At 39.5% G+C, this 27,445-nt stretch overlaps 1 protein-coding gene across 6 annotated transcripts in view; it reads left to right on the top strand.

Annotated features, from left to right (window-relative positions):
- Positions 1–27,445, top strand: part of PCGF5 (polycomb group ring finger 5) — a 100,462-nt gene that overhangs the window by 55,490 nt on the left and 17,527 nt on the right. For 5 of the 6 annotated variants that reach the window (XM_037399438.1, XM_037399439.1, XM_037399437.1 and 2 more), the window contains exons 3-6: positions 9,246–9,555; positions 18,569–18,665; positions 23,700–23,755; positions 23,878–23,937. In XM_037399438.1, coding sequence (XP_037255335.1) covers positions 9,444–9,555; positions 18,569–18,665; positions 23,700–23,755; positions 23,878–23,937 — 325 coding nt within the window. In that variant the 5' untranslated portion in view covers positions 9,246–9,443. Of the gene's footprint in view, positions 1–8,591; positions 8,767–9,245; positions 9,556–18,568; positions 18,666–23,699; positions 23,756–23,877; positions 23,938–27,445 lie in introns of those variants that run through there. The other variant, XM_037399440.1, reaches the window with a different exon arrangement.

The raw sequence follows: 27,445 nt of genomic DNA on the forward strand, positions 1-27,445 counted from the left end.
ATGACAGCTTTTTAAAGAGGAAATAAAGATCTGTTTTTCTAAACATAAAGCAAGAATTGTAATAAAACAATCCAGTCTGAGCATTTATCAGACCTTTTCAGTAAGTGCCATTAGATATTTAAGGACCAAAACAGATATTATTTTGTTTTATCCAGACAAAATCATATCTAGAAGGGCTTTGCCTGTGTTACTGTGCTTAGGAACTGATTTCTTAGACTCAAAACCATGTAATCTCCTAAAGTACTCCCTACAGTTATTGCTGTCATTTTGTTCATGCAGAATTTTCTAGCAAACGAGTTCATGATCTTGTCTAGCTGATGAGACTGGACAAGTTAGTAATGTGAGAACGAACTTCTGCAGACAGTACAGCTTTTTAAAAGCAGGATTGTGGGAGGGACTCAGCCCTGCTCTGTCCAGAGCCGAGAAAGACAGTCCAAACCGCCATAGCCTACTCAGCTAAAATGCACGTGATCTTGTAAGTACTGTGCTGAACCCAGACTTCCAGGCATTACGACAAGGAAGCTCAATATGCAGGGATGGTAAACGTAGTCTCACAGCTTTTTGTTGATTTTGTGCTCAGTCTAATTAAATGCATATCAACCCAGAACATGCTGTTTACATGCAGGCAGAGTCTGAAGGCCGTGATTTTGGAATTGCAAAAAAAATTCAGTATTTTTTTTTGCATATTGAGAAGTGTTTTATACATCTTTCCTTTTCAAATACTCAGTGATGATAATGTTAGACACAGGCACCACTTAATGAAAACGTTGCTGATCTACTGCAGTCATGGGACTAAAGTTGGGAAACCAGCAGTCAACTTCACAAGCTAATGTGACTGCAGAACTGGCATATGATGCCAAGTTACGGGCTGAGGAGTGATTGTTCACTTAAGAATAGCTTCTGGCTAGAATCCTGAGCTTGTCTCTCCCAAAACTGGCATGTTATTTACATGAAGAATCAATTAAATGTATCAGTTTTACTTAAACTTTTTCCATTAGTATGTTGGATAAAAATTACTAGCATTTCAAGATCATGCTTTCAGTAAAGTGTTATTTGGGGTGACTCTCTTTGTTAATGTGAACTGTTATGACCATCCAGAATGCATAAATAATTTCTGGTTTTGCTTATTCTTAGAGTAAGATGGAGACAATGCCTTTTATCTAACTCAGTAGGCCAAATTCAGCAGTGACTAGAGTCATATGATTGGATGGATTGGATCATGTGGAACACACTGCTGCACACAATTTGACTTTTTTTTTATATATATACACTAAATTGCTGTCAAAAAAGATCATATGAGGATGTGAAGCTAAGGTTAGAGTATATTGGTCTGCCCCCTATTTTCTCTTAATTTATCCAGAAAAACCATTATTTATTTTACAAGTTAAAAATGAAATTCACAACTATCTATTTTTTATTTCCTCCAATGAAGCCTCCTGTTTTAATTCGCAGACAAAGTGATGGTTCCCATGAATGAGAGTCTTCCCATGCAGTTCAAATGAAATGGAGTCCATCCAACATTGTGTTATTAAGTTAAAGGTTTTATTCTTGTGAGAGCTGGAAACAGAACTCCTGTTGAAAATCGATTGAAGTAGGGTAGTTAACTCCCTGAGACATTGTGAATGTCATTAATTTGTCTTGTAAAAGATGAGGCAATTTGGTTGCTACTTTCCTATTTCCTTTCAAGCCTCTTTGTTTGCTGGTTCTGCCATCATAACAGGCATGAGTAGATTTCTTGAGGATTGCTTTTGCTGAGCTTACTGGAGTTTTAAATTTGTTTTGACTTAAGATCTAGTAGCAAGTCTTGTTTTTAATTTGCAGTGCAAGTTGATTGCATAATTGTGAAGCTGTTTGACATGTGTGATACAATTTGATTTGCATTCCGGCTAGTTTTCAACTGTAAGAAACAAAATCTGTTAGTAACAATTTTAGCAGGAGTCATTGGAAGGTTGTTACAGTTTGTTTTCCATTTCCCAGAGACTGAAAAATTACACTCTTATAAAATTATTTGAACACTTCACATTATTATGTAGTTGAGCTATATACATTGATGAAAGTGGCTTTGATATTTACAGGAGAAGAGTGGAAAAATATATTTTATATATATATAAAGAAAATGCAGTATAGCATGGGAGAAACAATATAATGCTGACAGAAACAAGGATTAAAAGAAAATAAGTAATTGAATTATAGCAAATAGTCATTAGAATGTCTTCTGGAAAAGCAAAGACTTCACTGAGATCCGATTAGAAAACTTGAAACCTATGATTGTACTGGTATAGAGGTACTTTTCCCCTAGAAGGATACATACATAGAGCTGGAAGAGTGTTTGGCCCATGACCAGCAGATCCTGGAAATCTGTGGAGGAGACATAGTCTTGCCCATGCAGACAACAGCTGTATTCAGGCTGGCCTCTGCATGTTACACCACTGGATTTTTTCTGACAATGTGGCTTTGATTGTCACTGATTGATTTCTCTTTTTCCATTGTGTAGTAGCAGGAAGACTTGAAATAGCATTAATTCCTGAGTAAAGTTTTTCTGTAGAAGCCACAGAATAAGCAGGTGATATTATTCTAGAGAGCAGCGTAAAAGGATACTGAACAGGCCGAAGCACGTAATCAGATAGCAATAGAGGTAAAGTAGTTAAGAAGTATTAGAGATTACACAATAATAGAAATGGCAACACAGGAGTGATTTCCATGAGTTCATAGAAAGACTAACAAACTATGCAGTGGACATGAAATAACTGGCCAGAGATCAAAAATGTGATTCTGAAGATGCAAGATCTTTGTGGTGCGTGGAGAGCAGCTGATTTAGAACCAAGGTGGGTTGTTTCAAATTTGTGGCTTTTTTAAGCTGTTACCAAAATCTGTGACCATTCCTTGCTCTTAAGTACTTATACAGAATTGCTGTAAATTTATATAAAGCAGAGGACTGTAAAAAACTACTGCGGTCATTCTCTGTGGTTCCCCACAATTGGAGGCAACTGTGAAATAACGGCTACTCCATTTCAGCCTACAGAACATACCACGAACCTCGAAACATTTTTTTCAATACCCTATAAAAAACTAAAGGCAATGTAGTACAGGAGACCAAAGTGCGTGGAAACTACAGTGTTCCATAAGACAAAAGCAGGAGAGTCTGAGGTATTTTAGTTGCCCACAGGTCCTAACTCCACCACAGAACATTGTTTTGAGGCCAAGCACACAGGCAAATGGGGGCACAGAAGCCTCTTGATTGCACATCTTGTATGCTTCCTGCTGTTGCATCACTCCCTGTGAACAATCTCTGGTGATTCAAAGGCAAATCCCACTTCACCATGGCACCAAAAATCAATTATGTATGAAGAAGAAAAAAAATTGTGGCACAATGCAAGGCTTTATGCCATAATGATGAATTTTTGCCTTTGAAGCCAGAGTAATGTCAATTAGGTTATTCATACGTGAAGAATCATCTTGGCGACATGGCAGCTTATACTGTACCTTTACTGTGCTTAACAAAACCCACCAAACAGAAAGCAACAGCTGATCACAGTTCACTGTTGGACACTAAAGTAACTGAATAGAGAATTTGGTCACTAATATTTTAGAAGTTTGTCCCACTTCCTCTGGGAAGTTTCTTGATATGTTTGTGTCTGATGCATGCAATCATGCCTATTAAAACTATTGTTCAAAACTGAAATACAAAACAGTGACAAAATAATAGAGGCAACACAAGGAAAATACTTTTAAAAAATATGTCCATCACACATAATTCTTAAATCTACAGCTTCTTTCAGCTGAATAATTTTATTTCTGCTGTGATAGATTGGTATTTTTAAATTTGCAATATACCTGAAGACTGTAACCACAGTTCTTAAATCTGTTATTCACAGGGAGGTATGTCAAGCTGGTCACAAGATTTTCCCTCAGTGTGTTCAATGGTCAGCTAATAATATGTTCTAAACCAGCTATTTTTTCACTTCAATCTCTGCATACAAGTGGCTGAAGTTCAGTTGTCTCCTTCATCCTTGTGTCAATTTCTAGTCAATTTTATTTCACAGTTGTGATTTTTTTTCCTTGCAGTGACAATCTCCCTCTCCCACTGCTATGGCCCTGCTCCTTACATGTTTTCTGTTTCTCTAGCTGGAATGAGACAGTGTTACAGTGTGCCAAGGAAATGTTTAACAATACAGATCTGCTCATCTTTCCCTTAGTAGAGGCGCTAATTTGATTCGCTCTCCTTTACTAGCAGTCAATTATTATAAAACCTGTAGGAACTTCCTTTAAAAAATTCTTTTTAAAGTTGGCTTCAAATTAGTTCAACAAAGTTGGAACACTTTGTGACACCATTTTACCTTACTCTTTAAATGTATCTTGAACGCATTTGTCCTGTTTACTTACTTGTCAATAGCATAATACAGATGTTAGCATTTTGCAACCTGCTTTGCTACTTTACTTTAGACTACAAAAGAAGAGTAAGCATAAAGAAATGCTATATTTATATCCCAGAGTGCTTAATATACAGCATCTTATACAGAGCTCAGTAGGGATGAAGAAAAACCCTCACTGTAGAAATGCAAAACCTCATTGCTTGTCATTTTCACAAATAAGAGATGGGGATAAGAGTAACTTAATTCCTATTGTTTCCTATCAAGTCCAGGACAGTCTTCACACTGAGCATAGTCATATTGTTTATACAATAAACAATGTTACTGCTCTTTGCCTAAAAAGCAAAGAAATATGATGCATGATCCCAAGATAATGGCAAAGACAGTAATAATGACAGTAAGAGTTAAGTTTACTTACTGCTAGTAAATTATTCATATAAATGGGAAAGTACCCAAGATGTAGCAAGGGCAATTCCAACTGGACCTAAGGGAAAAAATCCATGATGAGGATTGCCAAGGGTTGAGACAGGTTGCCCAGAGAGGCTGTAGAATTGCCATCATTGGATATATTCAAACTTTATTTAGATAAAGCCCTGAGCAATCTGATTTCATTTTAACATTAGACCTATTTTGAGTGGAAATTTAACACTGGAAATAAAAGATCCAAAAGTGGTTCTGTCTGGTCTATTTTTCATACCTGAGTAAATATGCAGTAATTTCAAATGATTTGCCAGCACTTTGACAGAAGTGACCTTACCTCTGTTCAGCACTGATGAGGCGACATCTGGAGTGCTGTGTCCAGTTCTGGGCATCTCAGTGCAAAAAAGAAATGAAGTGAGTCCAGGACAGGGCCACAAAGATGATTAAGGGACTGGAGCATTGCTTGTATAAGGAGATGCTGAGAGTGCAGGAACTGCTCAGCTGGCAGAAAAGCAGGCGTTGGAGGGATCTTACCAGCATGTACAAATACTTGATGGGAGGGAATGAAGATGAGGAAGTCAAACTGTTCTCAGTAGTGCCCACTGACAGGACAAGGGATAATGGGCACAAACTGAAACATAGGAAATCCCATCTAATCACAAGGAGACATCTCTTTACTATGAGGGTGGGTAAAACTGAAACACATTGCCCAGAGAAGTGATGAAGTCCCCGTCTGTGGAGATATTCAAAACCCAACTGGACACAGTCCTGGACAACCTGTGTTAGCTGACCCTGCTTGAGCACAGGTGTTGGATTAGATGATTGCAGCAGGTCTCTTCCAATCTAAGCAATTCTGCAAAGTTTTCAAGATTTTGGAAGTCATTAAATGGCATTTCCATTAGATCCCTAGAGACTCAGTGCTCAGAGAAGGTGAATACTGTGGCTTCCCTTTAAATACCATTCAGATTGCTCCGCAATGCCTATTAAGAAAAGAGGGATTTTCCCCCCCCCAGTATTTTCCTAGTCCAGGTGTGCCCCAGTAATTCTTCCATCTACAAAATAAAAGTAACTCTAAGGATAACTGCAGGGTAATTGGAGACTTGCCTAGAAAACCGACTCCGGTGTGGCTCTATAGGGGCTGTAAGGTTGTACTCATGTGGATCTACTTGCTGGATTAGAATTATTCGCTCATTTTAAATGCTACTGACAACTTGGCTGTATTGACAAATGTTTATTTTCTCTCTGGAATTTACTTGAGAACTGACATCAAACATTCGTATTTTTCAAAAATGTTGGAGCTGCGTCAAGTAAAATTAATTAAATGCTTAGAGTTCACAAGTTCTTACTTATCCTGGCTGTTCCTTTAAAAAGATACATTTTATTCATATTAAATGTAAAGAATTACTCTCACAGTAGATGATCCAGTAGTTCTTTGGCCATTTCAACAAAGTACTCATCTACTTTTGTAATGCTTAGAAAGCAGTCTTTCTTTTCTATGTGTTAGACAAGCTCATTTATGTAAAAAAGGATTTAGTTTTAAAAGAAAGAACTGTGTTAGAGGACAACTCTGAGAACTGCCAAGTACGAGTCGGTTAATAGGAAAGTCAGAAGTTTAAGAAACATGGAAAAATGATAGCAGCTGTATTTTCATCACAGACTTGAGGGCTATAATCACCCTCTCTGTCACACAACGTTTGCTGTCACTAATACATGATATATATTTACTCTGACTAGCTCAGTTTATTTTGTTAATTCATTTTGTCTCATAATACGAAAATGACCACCTTCTTTGATTCAAATCCTGTTATTTAACTGCTATAAGTAAATCAAAACGCTCACATTACTTAAAGGCCCTATATTTTTAAATGAACCTGTTGCATGCAATGCTAGGAGTTAACTACTTTTGGAATTGTAATTAATTCATAAGCATTTATTAACAATTTGCTTCCTCATGATTTAAAGTAGGAGTAAGTATTTAAGGATCTTTGTTATACTCGTTTCCTCTGAGGATGGAATGAGAGGTGCTTCTATAGTGCTGCTTATTTGTTCTGTATGTTGTGGTCTTGAAAGGTGCTGAATGCCTCAGCTTTGCGTTCAGTGAGAATTAAGGGCACTCAGCATCTCATACTAGCAGGGCCAAGCTCCTATGCTGCAGAGATGAGGCAAAAATTTGTCATGGTACACTGCCACTTACCTGGCATGGGACTGGTATTCCTCAAAAGAGGGACTTCAGTATGGCTTGTGGGGATATACTAGTTGTGTGTGTTTGCAAGTGTCACAACTGCTGTTCAGTTATTACCGTATGGGCTACACAGCATAATAAATTATGTAACTTGTGTTTTTAATGTGCTTGAATAGAACAGTGTGCATCCTTTATTATGTAAACATGAGCCTAGCTGATAAATTTGTTTAGAATTCATCACACCCCCCCAGTAGGGACACTGCGTAAATTATGCTTTGAAATTTCACTTGAAATCCAGTTTACAGGTCTTACCAGGCCCAGTCATTTTGAAACAACCAGGAAAGCATCAGCAGTCGCTTGTTTTAAATGCATGTATATAAGTTTAATAATGCTGTGTCATGCTTAGTCTACATTCAGGCAGAGCCACGCTCATGCTCATTCTGAAAAATGTCAACTTCTGCTAAACCAACAGAATGTGACTGCTAATGCAAATATTCCCATGAGGCATATATAGTCTATGCTGTCTACTTTATATATTAGAGTTTGGTGTTCTCTCACCTTTGACTTGGCAGCGTGCGCTTTATGGTATAATAATGCAAACAATGGTTAACAATAGAAGGTCAAAACCATCGAAATACAATGTTTTGTTAAACTATACCATGTGCTGCTTGGAAGGATTTTTAGCTTCACAGACTTTTGTTTGTGTTGTGGAGAAAGAATCTCATACAAGATGGATATTTTATCAGGAAAAACTATGTAGTTCTGTTGAATTACTGCATGCCAGGTTTATCATGCATTCACCACTGCACTGTAACTTTAACTGTAACAGTTTTTAATGCACCTGACTCAGCCTGGGAAATGAATTGATGTAAATTGAGATCTACTGGAGGGGAAATATTCCAGAAGTAGGAGTGGACGGTAGGAGCAGGCCTAAGTTATTAGAGCCTTCTGCCGTTGCAGTATGTACCCTGGGATGAGAGGGGAGACTGCACAGGAGGGCTAGTGCAAAATGAGGGTCTGTTCCAAACGCAGAATGGAAAAGCAAAGACCTAGCAGTGGCAGTATTGCAGCAGATACTAAATGCCGCCCTGTGTTTCTGTTATCATAGTTAAAAGGAGCGCAAAAGAAAATTTTCTAAAGTAGTGCAATTGAAAAATACCATTAAGGCAACTTTAGTTTGATGGATAATTTCCTGGTCATACGGTGCATTTCTGTGGATAGCGGGAGCAAACAGCAGGTGCGTTGCACCACGGGGGCAGCTTTCACCGGGGCTTAACGGTTCGCTGGCCCACCGGTGCCGGCCCAGGGCAGCCCGTGCGGAACGCGTGTAGCTGCTTGCGGGCTCTGGGCCTGACGTGGCCCCTTGGCTTAGCGTGTCCTCTCGTGGGGTGGGAGGGCGGGTGGAAGTGTCACCCCTCCGCGGGCAGGAGATGAAGCTGCCCTCAAGGAACGGCCTAAGGGCCGAAGCGGGGCGAGCGCCGGGCCGGGGGCGCGGGCTGCGCGGCGGCCACTGCTGCGCTCACCTGCGGCCGGCAGCACCCCCGCCGCGCTGCCCCCCGCCCCGCTGCCCGGGGCCGCGCAGGGGCTCCCAGCCGCTCCCGCCCCGGAGCGGCGCTGCGGGCCGTGGCGCAGCAGGGCTCGGCCGGGGAGCAGCGCCTGCGCGCCCGTCCCGCCCGCCCGCTCTGGGACCGGCCGCGGCAGCCTGGCGGGGAGCGCAGGAGGGAGGGCTGGAGCGGGGGCAGGCGCACGCCGTTCCCCTTTCTCTTTCGGTGGGCGCCCGCCGGGCTGCGCCAGGTACGGCGGGGGCCGAGGCGGGGGCGGGAGGCGCCGCAGGTGCGGGGAGGCGGGGGCGGCCGCGAGTCGGGCGGGCGGCGGGGAGCGCCCGGGCAGCGCCGCGCCGCCCCGCCCGCCGCCCTCGCTTGCCGGCGGGCTCCCGGGACGGCGGGGAGCGCTCCTCCCCGCGGGGGCCTCCGAGGCCTGCGGGCCGGGGCGGGCGGCGGGGCGGCCGCGGAGCCCGCCGGGGCTGGGCAGCGGCCCGCACCTGTCACCGCCGCCCCGCACCTGTCACCGCCGCCCCGCGGCGCCCCGCAGCTGCTCCAGCGGCCCGAGCCGTCGGGCGGCCGCGCTGCTTCGGACCCCGGCCACGGGGCGCGCAGCCGCTCCTACGGGAATGTCACCCGCGTGCCCCTGCCAAGTTGATGGCGACGCTGGTCCGCCGGGGCATGTCGCCGTGCGGCCGGGTTTATGCTCCTCTCTTCCCGCGTGTGTTGCAGGTAGGAGAATGACTCGCCTGGCCCGGGAGCAGGAGTTATGAGCCATGTCCCTGTGAGACCTCCGGAGTTGGGAGCAAATGCCTGGAGAAGTCCAGCTGCACAGAGCAGCGCCACAGCTCCCGTGAACCGCGGGCACCGACGCCACTCAGACTCGCTCCTCTGGCCCCGAGCACTCTGCCAGCGTTTCCTACCCCACGAATGGCTACTCAGAGGAGGCACTTGGTGAAAGATTTCAATCCTCATATTACCTGCTATATCTGCAAAGGCTATCTCATCAAGCCAACCACAGTGACAGAGTGCCTCCATACCTGTAAGTAGTACTTTGCAAAGTATTTCCACTTCCTTGAAGCGTTAACATGTTTGACATGACTTCTGTCCCAGTTTTTGTTTACTGCTGAATTGTGGCGTGAAATGATACGTAGTTCCTGGTGGGGTTTCCTTGACACTGGTCTGCCATCTGACTTGTCTTGGGGGCACATCAACTGTGCTTAACACTTTGCAGGGTAAAGATACCCCTTTACTTTCCCCCAAGCTAGTGGTGATTGTGCTGGCTCTAGCACCGAACATGTATCACTGGTCTGGCTGATCACAAGTAAGATCGTTAGGTTGAGTGCGGTATTTTGATAACATAACTATGCCTTTGAAACTTAGGCCGATGTATCTGTTGGTGGTGTGCGTGATGCATACACCAGTTTGGTCAGTACTGGCTCACGGCTCTCTGTAATGTGTCCCACGGCACGATGCATAGAAGGACTTGAAAGCAAAACATTTATTTAGGGAGTTGATCTCTTTGAATGAAAGTGACTTGAGAAAAATTATTCAGGTTGTCTTATGCTCCTAATACTTCAAACGCATTGGTGTGTATGAATTATATTAAATGTATGAGTGATCCTGTCCAACTCAGTCAGTTCACTTCCACAAGCTAAGTTGCCTAACTACTTGATTTTTTAAAATTTTTTTTGTTTGTTTTTTACAGTTATTCCCAAGTAGAAGATAGTTTGCTTGAACTTTTTTGAGATTTGCTATCTTTCCAAATAAATTGTGAATTATTCTAATAGCAAGGGGAACTCTGTGTTTTCCACTAGATTCCCCATTTTTAAACCTTTAATAAATATCAGTTAAAAGCCTTGTCTTAGCATTTCCTGTCATTTCTGTGTAGCGTTGTTCATGCGGTTGTTATTGTCTTCACTGTTAATTGTTACATTATGATGTTACATCCCTGGTGTATCAAGCTCATAGAGAGTTAAAACATGTCATTCCTCTATGGTATTCATAGTACAAAGATAATATGGTTTGCCATTATAATAATTTAGGTTTTGAGAAGAAATAATGTTGACCTGACTTTTTCCAAGTCTAATATCATCTAAGGGTTATAATGTGTTTTGTGGTATTACTTTGCTGTTTTGGCTAAGTTGGTAAGGGAAGTTAAGTTCAGGAGGCACGAAGTTAAGCAGTGTCCTTATAAGAACTTGAAATAAAACAGGAGGGAGAGAGATGTTAGCTGTTATTAAATTATCCTTCCCTTTAAAGAAAATGGAAAAAATCCAGCATTGGTTAACTCTTTTATGGTGGAAGTTTAATGACAGTAGTAGCTTTTAAAAGGTTGGGGTGAGGGCAAAAAGGTGGCATCATAAATCAGCTCAGACTTAGGAATTTTTTTATTATTATTACGGTATCTTTCTGTTTAGATAGTTTATTTGTTTATTTACTTTCACTCCCATTACAAAAAAATAATGGCAGAAGGAGCGATTTTTTTCTCAGCAGCATCTGTTTCTTTTGTTCCCTTGTAGATTGTGAGCTCTTCACTGAGACAGCTCTGTTACTGCCTAGTCCCCAGATTAGGGCACATGAATTCAACTGAGCTGCCATATAGTTGCACAGGTCTCCTCCAAGAAAAGCTGCCATGTATCTGGGTCATTAAGCAGAACTGCAGGAAAGAAGGTGGTGTTTCTTTAAAGCAAAGTTTAGTTGCTAAAATGCAACGGTTACAATGATGGGAAGGAAAATGAAAAACTTCAAGTGGTGACATGGAAGTCTTTTGTCTGTAGAGGAAAAAGTGATCTGTATGCAGCAGAATTCAGGAAGATACCCTGATAAATTATTTTACACTTTGGCTTTTAGAAAATATTTAAACTTCTTATTTTCCCCCTGAAGTACAGGCATGGTTCTTCAGTCATATCCAAATAGTTACCACAAAATAAGATTTTGACTGTCCTTTGGTATTTGTCTTTTACTACTAATTGCCATAATTCAAAATAGTGTTGCACAAATGATCAAAAATTGTAGATATTGGTGGTTTAAGAAGCCGCATTAATTCATTAGGTTCTGGGAGTGCAGTGTATTACTCTGGACAAGGCAAAAAATGTGTGTTGACATAGATGTTCTCTAGTGATCATAGAGGAACTACTGTCATCAGTAGTAACCAAATCAGTTAGTGGTTAATTCACATCTTCTGTGTTGCTGAAAAATGTTAAGTAGTAAAGTTCTGCTCTGAGAAATGTGTGCCTTATTAAAAAGAGATGTTTCTGATGGGATTTTGGAAATGTTAGACAACTCCACCATTTACTGAGAAGAGTAAGTGCAACTTGGGCATCAGCAGTACAAAGTTTCCTATCTCTGTTGGGAAGGAAATGCTTATATTACTGCAAAATAATTATTCTGCAAATTCAGTACTTCATTTATCTTTTGCTATTTGCAACAGAATAGTTTTGTCTGATAAAGACAGACCTTTTTTTCTAGTGCATTACACAGTTGTCAAGGATGTTTAAGAACTACTGGTTGAAGCAGGCTAGATGTGAGGTAAAAGGTACGTCCCATCATCTGTCTCCTGAGTCACTCTGCTGTTTAGTACAGTGTGTACTTACAAAGCTTGGGAAATAAACTATCCTAAGGAACATTCTTTAATGTCTAAAGAAATATCAGACTGTTTACACAATCATAGAAATGTTGGTTGGAAGAGGCATCCAGAGGTTGTCGAGGCCAACTTCATGCATGAGTCAGGTTAGTTGCCAACACTATACCAGGTCAAAGCATGGCTCTGTGCAGATGAGTTACAAATTCCTAAGCATGGAGTCTCCACAGCCTCTCTCAGTAACCATGTCTGCTGCTATGCTATTTACCTCATGAAGAAGTTTTTCTGTATGTCCTACCAAACAACAACTTGTGACCATTGCTCCTTGTTGATACTATTTGACACTACCAGGAAGAGCTGGGCTCTGTCACTCCTGTAACTGCTATTCAAATGGTATAGGCTGTTACTAGATCACCTACAAGCCTCAACCATGATTTGCCTTTGGTCAATCAGTGTTGCCTATTCCTGATGGCATTTTTGTCCCTCATGTCGTTGGAAATTGGTTCCAAAGGTTGTGACATGATCTGCCATCTTTCCAGGGAGCTAGGTGGGACTGTTCAGCTGTAGTTACCTGGGCCATCTTTATTAAAGGTGGGCATAACACACTACCCTTTTCCAGTCTTCGAGCACCTCCTATAATCACCATTATTATGGTGATAAGCTTTCAGCTTAGTGAGTGTTACCTGGCCTACACATGTGAATACATCCAGCTTTTCTCAGAAGGCCCTAACCTGGGGCTTCCGGACTGCTGGTCGTCCCTGTCTTTCCCAAATCGTGCTGGTATGCATGGAAATCTGGGATCGGGCTCTGCCTGTGAATACCAAGGCAAGAAAGATATTGAGGACTTCAGACCTGTCTATATAATCTATTCTTAAGTTGTGTCTCTCATTCATTGACAGACCCTCATTTTGTCCCTCTTTCAGCTACTAGTCTACTTGCAGAATGCCTTTATGTCCCTCATCAGTTTTAGCAGTGGCTGGGCTTTGGCCTTCCTAATTCTGTCCCTAAGTGCCAGAGCAGTGATTTTATATCCTTTGGTTTCCCATCCTTTTTACCACTTCTAATATGCTCTGGTTTTGCATATTAATTAGGAAGATGGTGCGCTAAGCAGTTCTTCTGAAAAAAATTCTCTGTGCAGTGGGCTAGTTAGGTCTAAATAAATTGAGGTCTGAATAAATTTTCTTATTAAAAAAAAAAAAAGGGAAAAAAAAAAGAAAGAAAATGGCCAGCTCTCCTATGTAACTTTTTCTAATGATAGCCTCCTTAGGAAACCTGACTAGCAGTTGCTTAAACAAGCTGGAGTCTCATCTCCTGAAGTTCAGAATCTTAACTGCTGTTTAACTTGTATCCTTCCTCAAGATCCTGAGCTCAGTCATCCTGTGGTCACTGCAAGGCAAGCTGCCATCTACAGGTGTATTCATCACCAGTTTTCCCCTGTTTATAAACAGCAGATCAAGTGGTGTATTACTCCGAGTTGGTCTCTGTAGTATTTGCCTTAAGAAATTGTCAACCAATGCAGACTAGGAACTTTCAGAAATGTCCTTCCATGCAGGGAAATGACAAGAGATGTAATTTTCAATATCAAACCAATATTCTTGCAACCAGAGTGTTTTTCAGATTTTGCTAAAAACTTATTCTCTCACCAGGAGATCCCCAAAGAACTTTACTGCAGCAAAAATTTCCACCTTCAGGCAAGCAAGTTGAGCTGCTTTCATACTGCTGCTCCTGCAGAAGCTTCAGTCAGTGGCATGTAGCAGGTCTTAGTTTAGCAGATCCATCTTTATTTTTTTATTTTTCAGAAAGATTTCAACCCAGAAACTGTGTCTTGATCACCACATACTGGAATTATCTGTCTCTTTTAACAGAAGGGTATCCAGTCTGACTGTGTTTGGTAATTGTAATTAACAGTGAAATAGTCTCACATGTATAGTTTCTGAGAAGGGTAGTTAACTATATTAAAGTTTTCTGTCCTGTTTTTATGCACTTTCCCTAAAAGTAAGTGCTTTTAAGGCAGGTTTAAGGTAGCTAATTAAAGACTTCATTAAACATACCAAATGGCTTGTTACATCTCTGTGCCATCACAGAGATGAGTTTGATGTTCCGCTAGCTGTGCGTATTCTCTGCCCCTCCTTTGCTCACTGGATCAAAGAGTGATTAACTTTGAGAGAGGAGATCCATAGAAGAATTTGAAGGATGAGTTGACAAAGAACTTGTCCCACAATTAACTCATTAAACTTTCACTTGTTGAATACTTTGTTTTACAAAATGCATTATGAAATTTTATTTAGGTACCTTGTTAATCAGCATTTTAAAAATAACCTAGGAAGAGTCTTCTCATTGAACAATGTGTGTAGATATGCGTAAGATATGTACTTTTTATGTTTGCATGACATGAAGATCACATTCAGCATAGTCCTGACACTTGTGTCTGTATTTTTCAGCTGATTCCAAAGATCTGAAAGAATGTGTGAACCAGGTATCTCTGTATTGGAAAACATAGCATTATGTAGTATGTTATGGTTGCCATCCAGTTAGCTTGTGTCACACAAGTGCTTTTATCAGCTGTAGGAAGTCATCTTATGTGAGTTTAACTTTTATTGTGGCTCACCTGAAGTGTCATAGTACAACCATGAAATTCAGGACCTCGTTTCACTGGTGGTTGTAGCACATACCTCAAAATTCTGCAAACTGTGTACATGTCGGTTAAGCTCTTTACTTTTGCCTGTTTGCTGCCACACTGTGACCTACACTGCGAAAAGTGAAACCCTGTGATTTTTATTAATCTGTACTGGAAGTGTTAACGGGTTTTGGTTTGGTCTTCCCACCCTCTGCCCCAAGGTGGTGAATTAAATATATCTGTAATTTAATGGGATTTAAAGATTCCCTTATTCCCTCAATACTTAGACTTCATCCTGTTCTCTGAAACTTCAAAGTGATAAGGTTTCAAAACGTCCTGGTTTCAGCTGGGATAGAACTAATTTTCTTTTTAGTAGCTTCACTTAGTTAACCCATGACAGAAACATGTTCAGTGTTTTATATTGAGAATAACAGAGGATGATTGTACCTATCATATCTGAAAATACTGGTTGATGATCCTACTCCTAGTAGGAATGTCACATACCATTTCATTATTCTTGAGTGCTAGAATTTACGTAGTGTATCCAGTTCTGGGCTCCCCAGTCCAAGAGAGACAGGGAACTACTGGACAGGGTTCAGAAGAGGGCCACAAAGATGATGAGGGGACTGGACCATCTCCCTTATGAGGAAAGGCTGGGAGAGCTGGGTCTCTTTAGCCTGGAGAAGACTGAGAGGGGATCTTACCCGTGTCTACAAATATCTTGAGGGTGAGTGTCAAAAGGGCAGGGCCAGGCTCTTTTCAGTGGTGCCCAGCGACAGGACAAGGGGCAGTGGGCACAAACTGCAACACGGGAAGTTCCACCTGAGTATGAGGAAAAACTTCTTTACTTTGGGGGTGACAGAGCCCTGGCACAGGTTGCCCAGAAAGGTTGTGGAGTCTCCTTCTCTGGAGACATTCAAAACCCACCTGGGCACAACTCTGTGCAACCTGCTTTAGGAGAATGTGCTTTAGCAGGGGGTGATCTCCAGGGGTCCATTCCAACCCTGCCCATTCTGAGAAAGACATGCTACCAGGATGGCCAATTTCAGAAAGAAAAGCTCACTTCATCCTAGCTTTCTCATGAACACTATCAGAATTTCGTATTGATTAAGTGTTGTTGCCCATTGGCTTTTTTCAGTTCAAGCATTGGAACAGGCTTCCAGGGAGGTGGTGGAATCACCATCCCTGGAGGCATTTAAAAAACACAAAAAACACATAGATGCTGTGCTTAGGGACGTGGTTTAGTGATGGACTTGACAGTCCTGGTTTAATAGTTGGACTTAAATCTCAAAGGTCTTTTCCAACCTAAGATGACGTGGTATGCTCATGATTTAGCTGGAGCCATTTTTTGGGGGGACAGCCTTCAGGACTACTGGTAGTATCAAAAAAAGTAAAAGTACAGTAATTGGAGTTTGAAGATAAGAACATTTTTGGAGAATATTACATGAAGTTTTTCAGCCAGCTAATGAAATTCTATCTGTGCTGGTGTCTGCTAACAATTCAGGTCTGGACAGTTGCAGGGTTTCTATTTGTTCTTTAGTATATGTTTTTACAAAGCATTATGTCCTACGGCAGTGCCTGTTCAAAGAGTCTTAACTTGTGGAAAGTATTGCTGCTGCTTCACCTGTGACTGAGACCCATTTGTGACACTTCCTGACCTCGGGACCAAACATGCACTGTGAACTATGCGGTCAGTTGCTCCCTGTGCTGCTTTGTATTTCAGGTGGGTGACAGAAGGATAGTTCAGGTAGTTTCAGGAGCTGGGATGTCTGAGGAGCTGCTGATCAGCTGAAGAATTCCACCTTGTGATGTTTGCCCCGGGCTGAACGTGTGTGGACACTAGGTCTTAAGAAAAGCTTTGAGCCAAGAACCTTCATATCTTTTCTATTTCAAGGATTACTTCTGTTGTTTTCAGTTCTAGAGGAGCTTCTCAGTCATATTAATGAGGAAAGTTTATAGAAATATTGACTACTTATGTTTTAGAAGTCAGACTTGTGCTTTAAGTGTGTTCTTAAATGCTCTGTTGAGCTGGCATGAGGGCTTCTGTGTGGGTGATGAAATTCTTTGTATTCTGTAAGTGCAGTAGCAAAATGTTTAGTTTTAGGAGTATTAATTATAAAAAGTATATAGAAAAGCGAAGAAACGCTGTAGGTATAAAACATCACATTTGTTGCTCTGTACTAGACGTCTTACCCAGTGGAAGTGTTAGGGGATGCATGCGCAAAAATCAATTAAGTCTAGTTTAACAAATGATAGAAGATCTGTGGTACGAGAAGAGTTCTGTGATTACAGGTTCTTGCATCTGTATGCCAGCACTAAATAACCCACAAGCTGTGGTTAAGAAAAACTTCACTCGTATCCTGAGGGCTGGACGGTGCTCGCATAGCATCAGCGTTCTCGCCTGTTTTGGAGTCCCCGTGTGCAGGGGACAGCGCTGCGCCCCACCTACTGAGCTCGTTTGGCAGGACTTGTGGGCTTCCTCAGCTCACTTTACCACATCATCGGAAAGCTGTCCTGCATCCAGCACTGCTAGAGCCGTTCAGCTTGGGGAGAGCGCCAAGAGCCAGGGAGCTCTGAAGTCTGTCCATCAGACTTAAAGAGGAAAGTTCATTGTAATTTCAACCAAAGCTATGAAGTTAATGTCCTTAAGTCAGTGTTTTAAAGCAGCTGGAAAAAACAGCTACACGGAGGCTTAATGTGTGTGCGTTGTCAGTGTCACCTGATTTATAGTAACTCTTTTTGAGCATACTGAGGCAAAGGTAAATGCAGAGGCTTTGCTTGTTAGGTGACTTTTGTTAAATGAATTTCAAGATACCCTAAAGATTGTCATATAATTAGGATTTACCAGCTTGTTTAGAGGTACTCTTAGTTCTTTAGGTAATTGATGAAAGAAATTACAGTGTTTCAGCAGAAAGCATATTGCAATTGCAGCAGTCCATTTATTTTTTTCAGTCCATTTACTGATGAATTTGCAGTTCTCATTTCAGTTTAGGTGAAGTAATAATAAACAGAGGATAGAGTTTATCTCCTTCTAGAATATTGTAATGCAGTAATAATAGCAGGCATATTTATTCTCATCAGCTTGACTTCCATTTTCTTATTAATGGCAGTAAAATCTATAGTGTGCAATTAATCATTTGGAAGCAACAATTGTGTGACACCTTGTTTAATTTAATTTCAGTTTATTGGATTTTAAATTCACATAGTTGTTGTCTTGGGTTTGTTTATACTTGCTGTGGTCATGATCCTGATTTTTTCATTGTAAGATTCAAGTATTAAATGTTTACTGTAAATTCTGTCATTGCTTTTGAAGGCTCTGTGTCAAAAGGGAAACATAGCCACTGTGAACTTTTCTCTTACAATAAGTATTTACAACAGTATTTTCAGTTGCCAGTGACAGTGTTAGAAAGAAAATAATGTGCATAAGTCATTTTCAAATCATCTGAAATGATGATCGGCTCTCCTGGGGTAGTGCATGCTGGGCAGCTCTTTCTCAGAACGTGCTCTTTACATGTGCTGCATGGTATGGGTTTTGCATTTGTGCTCTTTACATGTGCTGCGTGGTATGGGTTTTGCATTTTATGGTGCTGGGAGAATTCCATATAGTAAAAATACGATGTACTTTAAAGCAGTGTTTGTCTGACCTGTGCCATTGAACTCTGTGTCTTAGCACAGCAGAACTAGCTATGTCTTTGAGGAACAGGAAGTGGATAAGATGCATTGTAATTATTTGCTTTAAAATAATAGTCTTATCATTGATGCATCAAGTAGTTAGCTGGTATCAGTAGATCATGCTCAAGTAATATTACTTAGAACTTCGTCTCAGTTGGTTTTTTTCTTTGTTTTGTCCGTCAGTTTGTAAGACTTGTATTGTTCAACACTTTGAAGACAGCAATGACTGTCCCAGGTGTGGCAACCAAGTGCATGAGACCAATCCACTAGAAATGTTAAGGTAAGATGACATTGCACATTTACTGAAATGGAAGAATAAACCAAAAAACCTTAATATTTTCCTCTTGAAGGGGGAGTGGGGGTGGAGGGAGAGAGAGAGCGCGCAACTGTGCTTGCCCATAGATGCTGTCAATTTCTCATCTCCCAATAAATTGTAAATTGGCTTTTTTCAGATACAATAAAAGGAGGAAAGATAAGGGGAAGACACAGAAAGACTGGGTATATCGTACAAATCAAATATTTTAGTACCTCTATTAAACAAAAATGAGCCAGATACCTTTTATTCTTTACATTAAATTAAATTCTAGAGTTTCTTTTTTCAAACCGTTTCGGGCTTTTCCAAACTGCATGCAACTTTCTGTGTTCTTAGAGCAATGTAGAAAATGAATCATGTAAGTAACTGAATGCTTTCCAGCGCATAGATCTACAAATCTGCTGAAATCTGCTGTCAGATTAATGAAGACGTGCATGAAAGAAAGTTTTGACACTAAAAATACCCTTTCTTGAGAGTTTGCCTTTTTTATTTCACAATAACGCACCATTTTTAAACAACCATTTTTTTCTGAAAATTCTGTATTCTCTTTTAGTGGTGTTATGTTGAAATAAAGGTGATAGCTATCCTACAAGTGTAGTACAGAGAAATCAAGAAATGTCATCATAAGTGGAAGAACTTCATGTTTTCCAAAAATGATGAAGCTGCTCCCTGCCCTCACTGCCAGCACTCCTTACACACCCACACCCGTACACACCCCCAGTGGTTTTGGTTTGTACCACTGTAGTGAACTTAGGAAGAAATATTCTTACATCAATGTTAAAATAAATCTTTACATCTGGAATTTTCTAGGGTTGGTATTATTTCCTAATGTCGTTGTGTTTGTTACAATTTGCCATGTTTTGCTTTGATTTTTGACTGGTATGTGTATGCTTTGCAATTCTATGTTTCAGTTATATACCAAGAGGATAGGTGAGAGATTAAGTTCAGCAGCTCTAAAGGGTGTTACTAGCTTAAGTCTTTATAATATTTTTTTTTTTGGAAGGGTAGGGCTAAAAACATTTATGTAGATGTTTACCATAAGTATTTTTCTGATCTGTCAGTGTCAGAGGCACTGTGTCAGCCATAACAGAAGATGCTATACAGAGTGCATAAGGCTACTAATAAGCTGAAAACAAAGGCATTTTAGAAATATTTCTTTTATTCTGATAGGACCATTTCATAGGAGCTGGAAAATGCATCTTCTGAAACATCTAGTAAATGTTTAGTAAATTAATAGTATGTTTTAAGCAGGAAATGATAGACGGGTGAGAGAAGTTGAGACCACAAACCAGAAATGTTGGAAGAGCTATTTTCTCTGCTATTATTTCCTGAAACTCCTTTTAGAGTCATTGGGGGTTTACTTGCCCACAAACTGCATGTAGCTACTAGTTTGCTGGTTGTATTTTATGAAACAGTTTTAAACATTTGCTAAACTAATAATCAGAAGAGCACATGAGCAGTGTAAGGGAATTATCTTTTTTGGATTTTGCCTGCATATCTTAATATGTTTTATACTCTGACTGCAGAGACCAGCCCCATCATTGCTCAAGAATGCAGTCATTTTTTGAGAAATGGCGTTGAACACTCTAGACAGTATTTTTAACTGAGATTTTGAGATAAACTTATAAACTACTTTATAAACTCAGTTCTGAATAACTTCATAACTATGTGATGGTTTTTAGATGTGGGTTTTTTTCCAGCTGGCAGCACTTTGGGTCTGTTGAAACTATAAGCCTAAGTCTGAAATTCAACATTGACCTTTAAAATGAAAATCTAGGAGAAGTGTTAAATTCTAGAATTCCCTTTCCTGACATAGCACGATTCTGCATCATCAGTATTCAGTAGGGTCTGTGTTGGTTGTACCACGAAGGCAGGCTTCTTTTTTTCTTGGTATCATGCTTCTTTGGATGCAAGTTTTCTTGAGTGATAATTTGCTTCACTTCAGATAATTAGCAATTATCAGAGAGTAGCTTTGTTCATATAACTCATTCAACATTATAGAAGATGTGAAAAAAGAAACTATAGGAAGCTGACATAAATGCTTGGTTCTTCTTTCTATACATTCTTATTTGGAGGTCGGAAGATGTGGGGGTGGAAAGAGGTATGTCTAAAATACTAATGTTTCAGCGTTAACAGGAAGTACCCTGTTAAATGACTGAGACCAACTTTGGAGTTACGTCAAGTAGTTTCATTCTGGAATAGGTTTGGTGCATATCACAGAAATACAAATCTTTGTTAGAGTGCTCATAGCATGGATAATAGGAACACTGTCACATGCATCTGGAATTGAGGCTCTTTTTATAATTTCCTATTTCTTTCCCTGTAGTTTAAGTTTAGTTTCCCTGTACTTAAAGATCAGATAAGTGTTATTTTTTTCTGGGTTTTTAAAGTACTGGTCAGTATCTACACTATAAGGATGAAATAGCTCTTTTTGTTTGGTTTTTGAAAGAAAATAGTCATTTATAGAATATGAAGACAGTTCTAGCTGCTAGCATTGTAAATATGCTAAGTACTGGTTTTCTTGCTATGTGAACATTACTGGTGACTTTTGTTTTGGGCTGTTGAAAATGAATTAGAAGTCCTAAATAGGAATTTTCAAAAATAGATGTAGAAAAAACAGCATGTATTATGCCATCCTGAGGAATGGTTAGTGGGATTTTGAATTAAGGTAGTGATGTTGTCTTTTGAAGTCTTTATTTCTTTTCTGTTAATGAGTGAGTTATGAAAATTGGAGCTTTCTTACAATGTGAAATTAATTCCATTTCCAAGACCGATCCCCAATGTCATGGTTTAGCCCTGGCTGGCAGCTAAGCACTGCACAGCTGCTTACTCACTCCCCCCACAGTGGGATAGGGGAAAGAATTTGAAGGGTAAAAGTGAGAAAACTCACATGGTTTGAGTTAAGAACAGTTTAATAGGTAAAGCAAAAGCTTCACATGCAAGCAAAGCAAAACAAGGAATTCATTCACCACATCCCACCGGCAGGCGGGTTTTCAGCCATCCCCAGGAGAGCCGGGCTCCATCACACGTAACAGTGACTCTGGAAGACAAACGCCATCACTCCGAATGTCCCCCTCCTCCCTTCTTCTTCCCCCAGCTTTATATACTGTGTATGATGTTCAGTAGCATGGGATATCCCTTTGGTCAGCTGGGGGCAGCTGTCCCAGCTGTGTCCCCTCCCGACTTCTCGTGCACCCCCAGCCCCTCGCTGGTGGGGTGGGTGAGGAGCAGAAAGGGCCTTGGCTCGGTGTGAGCGCTGCTCAGCAGTGACGAAAACATCCCTGTGTTACCAACAGTGTTTTCAGCACAAATCCAAAATGCAGCCCCATGCTAGCTACTATGAAGAAAATGAACTGTACCCCAGCCAAAACCAGCACACCCAAGTTTCCAGTGCTCTGCTGTGGGAACTTCACAGAAAGCAGTACCATCTGGTTGCATTGGATATTGACAGGAGAAGCTAGGAGAGATAATGGACCATTTGGAAAGGTAGATCTATACTAGCATCCATCAGAAGCTAAGTGCTCAGTCACCTATGGTTTTGGTTTCCTTTCTGTCTGTGCGAAAGTATTCTCTCTGCTTCTTTGCTTTAAGGGAGCTCTGTTTCACTTGTTTAAGATTTCTTTATTTCTTTATTTGGGAGTTTAATCCTTATAAAAAGAAGCAATTAAAAAATGGAATTCCAAAAAATTGGAACTAGTCACAGAACAAGGAGATTGGGTAATAGGTCTTAATTGTAAACTTTAAATTTCAAAAATCTGAAATGCTCGTGTATTTATTATAAGAAGGTAATTGTTATCTATTAAAATGGCTTTTAGGCATTCCTCAACAATAAAATCATTCAGTCGGCTTACAACTTTGCTGCTGCTAGTGAACAAAAGATAGAGAACAGTTGTATGTTTTGTAACGAGCCTATAGTGTATTATTAGTAACATGTACATATATACATGTGTGATAGAGAGGTATATCATTACTGAGATGAAAACTGAAGGCAATTGGAAATGTAACAAAGGCAATTATTGTATTGTAGCTTCTGACTGAATCTCAAGTTACTTAATTTCTCTGCCCATGTTACTTAGTACTTTGTTTTGTCATGGGTTTTTGTTTAGGCTGTGAACAGTGGGAGTTAAAGTTCACAAAAGAAGATGTAAAGGGCAGAGGAGAGAAAGGAAAAGGAAACAATGAGAGGGAGAGGAGTCTGAAGGATAAGTGAGACTGGGAGAGGAGGTGGAACTAAAAAGTAGATGACTAATTAAATGGATAGAAGAGGAGCTAAAATTCAGAGGAAAGGGAAGAAAAATATTTTAGCTTCATCAGCAAAGGTAGATGCACTGTGTCCCCCGGAAGGGACCGTAACATCTGTTTCTGGCACTGATACCACAACGTCAGAGGATATGCCTGAGCTGCATGGTGTCATCTGGTAGACAAACTCATGACAGATTTAAATAGTTTAAATGAATTATGTTGGGTACTAAGAACTGTCTAGCCAGAGCAGCATGGATGCTCTGTGGTCGTCTTTTTTCTTGCCAAGTCTGGTTTGTGTGTGTTATAAAGAGTAGGGAATAGTCTGTTCAGTTTTTTGTAATAGCCTTATTACCAAAGCACTTGAACACTTAGCATGATAGTGGAATTTATAATTTTCATGCTTATTTCTCAAGACCTGGACCTTAAAATTGGATACTAAACAGAACAAACTGGAAAAACACAGTTGTTTTCATGTAACACAAATTAAAACAATGAAAATTTTAGAGTATGATATCTTTCCTCTTTTCCTTCGTTTTTGTCTTTATACATTAAAAAATAAATTCCTTGGTTATTTCTAAAAAAAATCCACTCAAGATGTGGTTGAGATAAGCTTTAATTCACTTGTCTCTCAAGCTAAAATCAATTGGTTTTTGCAAAGGTTGTATTAGCAGAAAAACGCAATTCATTTTATTCAAGAGTTTTTGTTATTTAAAGGCTAAAAATATTTTAAATGTGAAATGTATTTTTTCCCTTTGAAAGGCTGGATAACACCTTAGAGGAAATTATATTTAAGCTGGTGCCTGGACTTCGAGAACGTAAGTTTCTTATCGGGTTTTGGGTACCTCTTTGGGTTGATGGAGGGAATATGGCTATTTCTAATGATATACCTGTAATATTGATTTAAAAATTCACATTAATGTTCTTTGATGTTAACTAGAGGAACTGCAGCGAGAGATCGAATTTTGGAAGAAAAACAAACCTCAAGAAAATGGACAAGGTGATGATTCCCCTCCCTCCTCCCCCCCCCCCCCCCAAATGTTAGGTAACATTGCTTATTAAGCCCTGTTTCTTCAAACAGTTGTGCATGTACATTATTTTTACTGTGTTCAAAGATACTACAGAAACTCATAACAAATCTATGTAAATGTAGTCTGGGACTTCATGTGCTGCTGCTTATCTATTAACCAGTTGTTTTACAAACACTGGCTGTTTTGCCATTATTTTTATTTGCATTTGCCTTAGCTCTCACTTACAACACCCACTCATGCAATTTTCCACTTGAATTCTTAATTTTCTTAATACACCAAAATGCAGAAGTACTTGAGTTTTTTACAGATTATTTTCTGTTACTGAATTTGACCAGCTGTTAAGTAGGAGGTTGTCAAGAATTAGTTATGACAAGTAGTAAAACAGTTTTCCACACATGCTAAACAATTGTTTTATATAGATTCCAAAATGCCTTCTTTTTTTTTTTTTTTTAAATTGACCCGTGAACTTTGAGAGCTCAGTATTGAGGTGCTAAGTGAGGATTACATCCAACTGGTTTTATGCCACTTCAGATTTGACATCAAGGTTTTGATACCACAGCCTTGATTTGGGCATTTTAAAGAATTTTTGAAAGGCTCTGCTAAGCTCAAGAAATAGCTATGTTTTAGCTATTATAGCAAGAAAGGATTGTTGTCAAGTAAACGTATTGCAATACTCCTCTGCCCGCAATTGTTTATAATATCTTCTTTTCAACTTTGTAATATCTCTATTGTCTCATGTTCTTTCTTGCTAGTTTCATTGATTTACATTTGGCATCCACAATAAGGGACAAGATTCTATCTATTATATAATTAAGAACTGCAGGACAGTTTAGATTAGATTATATCAGTTTACTACAACATACTGTGTAGTGTATACCTCTTGAGTTTTTAAAACACTTGGAAAATATTTTTATGGAATATAGATGTTTGTTGACTGTTTAGAAAACTATTTTCTGCTATATTCACAGATTAAAAAAACAACTTACATTTTGAAAATTTGTGCAAAAGAATGAGACTAACTTTAACCAATTTATTCTTCTGATTCTTACCTTCCTCCCATAATGTAATGGTAAACCTAATGGATGTTGGTCAGAAAGTGTAATGTGTGATTGTATTGTTTTGTGAATCAGAGGAAGGCTCTATAACTCTGAAAATGTATTTTTAAGTAGCTACAGATGTATCCAGCTCTGTTAGTGACTGTATCCTTGGGCTATGGAAATTTGGCTCTACAAAGCATTTGGAAGTCATGACAACTCATTGAGACAAATTATGAGCATTTAAACTCTTCTCTGCCATAAACAAGCATCTTGCCTGAGAATAAATTATTTGGTGAGAATAATTTCAGTAAGAAGGGTCTTCTTAGTTGTCAGTACCATGCCCTGCCATCACACAGTCAGTCTAGTTTAAAAGAGTCCATCAGTTATGTCCTGTACCACAGGTCACAATACAGTTCCTAACCTTAGCATCTAAGATCTGTAAAAAAAAAATCCTGGGACTTAACAGTTATCACGTGTCAGAAAAAAAAAAAAAAAAACCCAAAAAATAAAGCATATCTCAGGCATTGATGTCTCCAACAGGAGAGCAATTATCAGAGAGAACTGATGGACAGTGCTAGGAAACATACGTGGTACACAGAAAAAAAATCTTTTTTGGTCCTCTCCAGTCTGAACTGGAGAAGGAAGAGGGCAAGCAGCTTTATGTTGACTCACTCTGGTGATCAGTTTTATGATGAATATCTCAGAAAAGCACAGTAAGTAGATGATTTCCAAGGTTTGCAAGAAAATTGAGGAGAAAAAACAAACCACGAAACATACTGATCTCCTTTGTAAGGAAGGACAGAGTGGAGGTGTGGGGGGGTGTTTGTTTTTCCCGTCTTCTGTTCTTGGCTTGATGATACTGGCTTGAAGAACACAGAGTCCATTTTGGTGAGAAGCAAATTTCTTTTTTTCTTTTTTAACTTCTGTCATATTGAACTTTAATTACGTGCCTCTAAAGGACTCTCATTTATTTCTGGAGACTGTCTGTACAAACATCATTAATTCTAATATTTATAAGGATTTTTTACTAAACAGTCTGGTACCATTTACATGGAGGAGTATTTCAATTTCTATCAGAATACCTTGAAAGATGTGACATTTTTTGCCTTCACACCAGTTTCTGGAATGATTTTATGTTTGGAATTTGCTAATTTCCGTCGTTTTGTGGTTGGTTTGCCTTTCAAGACTCTTCAAACTGCATAATTAAATCTGCCTCTATTACTCAGCAATGATAACTGTTGAAAGTTGTGGATGTGTTGGCATTACCAAAGAATCTGTGACTCATAGTCAAACTCCTCACACAAATGCTTGTGACAGGTAGACTGCACCTGCTTGCTTAAAAGAGTTAATTTCCTGGATTTTCACAAAAAGAAAAAAAAGAATTTGTAGTTTGATACTGTAAACTGTTCATAGCAAAATGATAGCAACAAAATGCATGTACGATACACATTCAAGTAAATGTGTCAATAGCTAGTAGGGAGATGTGGAGAAATCTATCATTATAAAATACTTCAAAATTTTGAGAGACAAAAGTAATGAATGTAGCTTAAAACTCATCTTGAATATATGAACAGAATAAAATGAACGAATTACTGTGCCTAGAAACTTAGGTGTGGTTTGATACTTCTTAAAGTTTTCATTCTATCTTCCCATCTTAACTCTTCTAAATGACTTCAAAAGTTTGTGTAAGTGTAGGAAAACAGCAGAATGTGATCTGAAAGTTTTTCATGAAATGCACAAGTAGCTTATTCAAGTTACTTGTGATAGTGTTTTATTCCAACAGTTTAAAATTTGTTTTAAATCAAAATAGATGGCTTGGAGATACAGAAAAAACCAAATTTAAATAATAGGGTCGTTGTATATTGGATTCCAAATCTGTAAAGATTACTCCATTTTGTGGTTCATTGTATGGTTATTTACATATGTTGTGGCCTTATCTAGATGTACTTGCTAGTCTTAACATCCAAGTGTTCAACTATGCTAAATCTTGGAAAACTGTAGATGTTACCTTTTCCAAAGAGTTCGATTTTTAAACTAGGAATCAGTAGAGCATGTAAGAGCATCGGTGAAGAGAGATAACATGGTATATGTGATTATATAGGATTATGTGATCTGCCAAAAGTATGGGGACCATTCCTCTTTTCTGTATTCTTTGTTTTTAAAGGGGAATAAGTAGGTATATGACTCTTTGGTTATAAAATCCTTCTGGAGAGTGACACCTGGAATTTTTGCAATTACAGTACTTATACCAGGTCAAAAGTGAAAGTCAAGTTTTTTATCTTCCCTTAGTTTACTTCATGATAACATTTCAGGAACTTGTTTCCGCTGGATCATTGTGGCAGGCAGTTAATTGATTACCCATGTTGCTTTGATATACAAGGGTTGGGATTAATTATTCCACTGTTTATTTAAAGCAATTATTTTTTGGCAGTGAACTGCC

This window comes from Falco rusticolus, chromosome 9 (genome assembly GCF_015220075.1).
Source record: "Falco rusticolus isolate bFalRus1 chromosome 9, bFalRus1.pri, whole genome shotgun sequence".
NCBI lineage: Eukaryota > Metazoa > Chordata > Aves > Falconiformes > Falconidae > Falco > Falco rusticolus.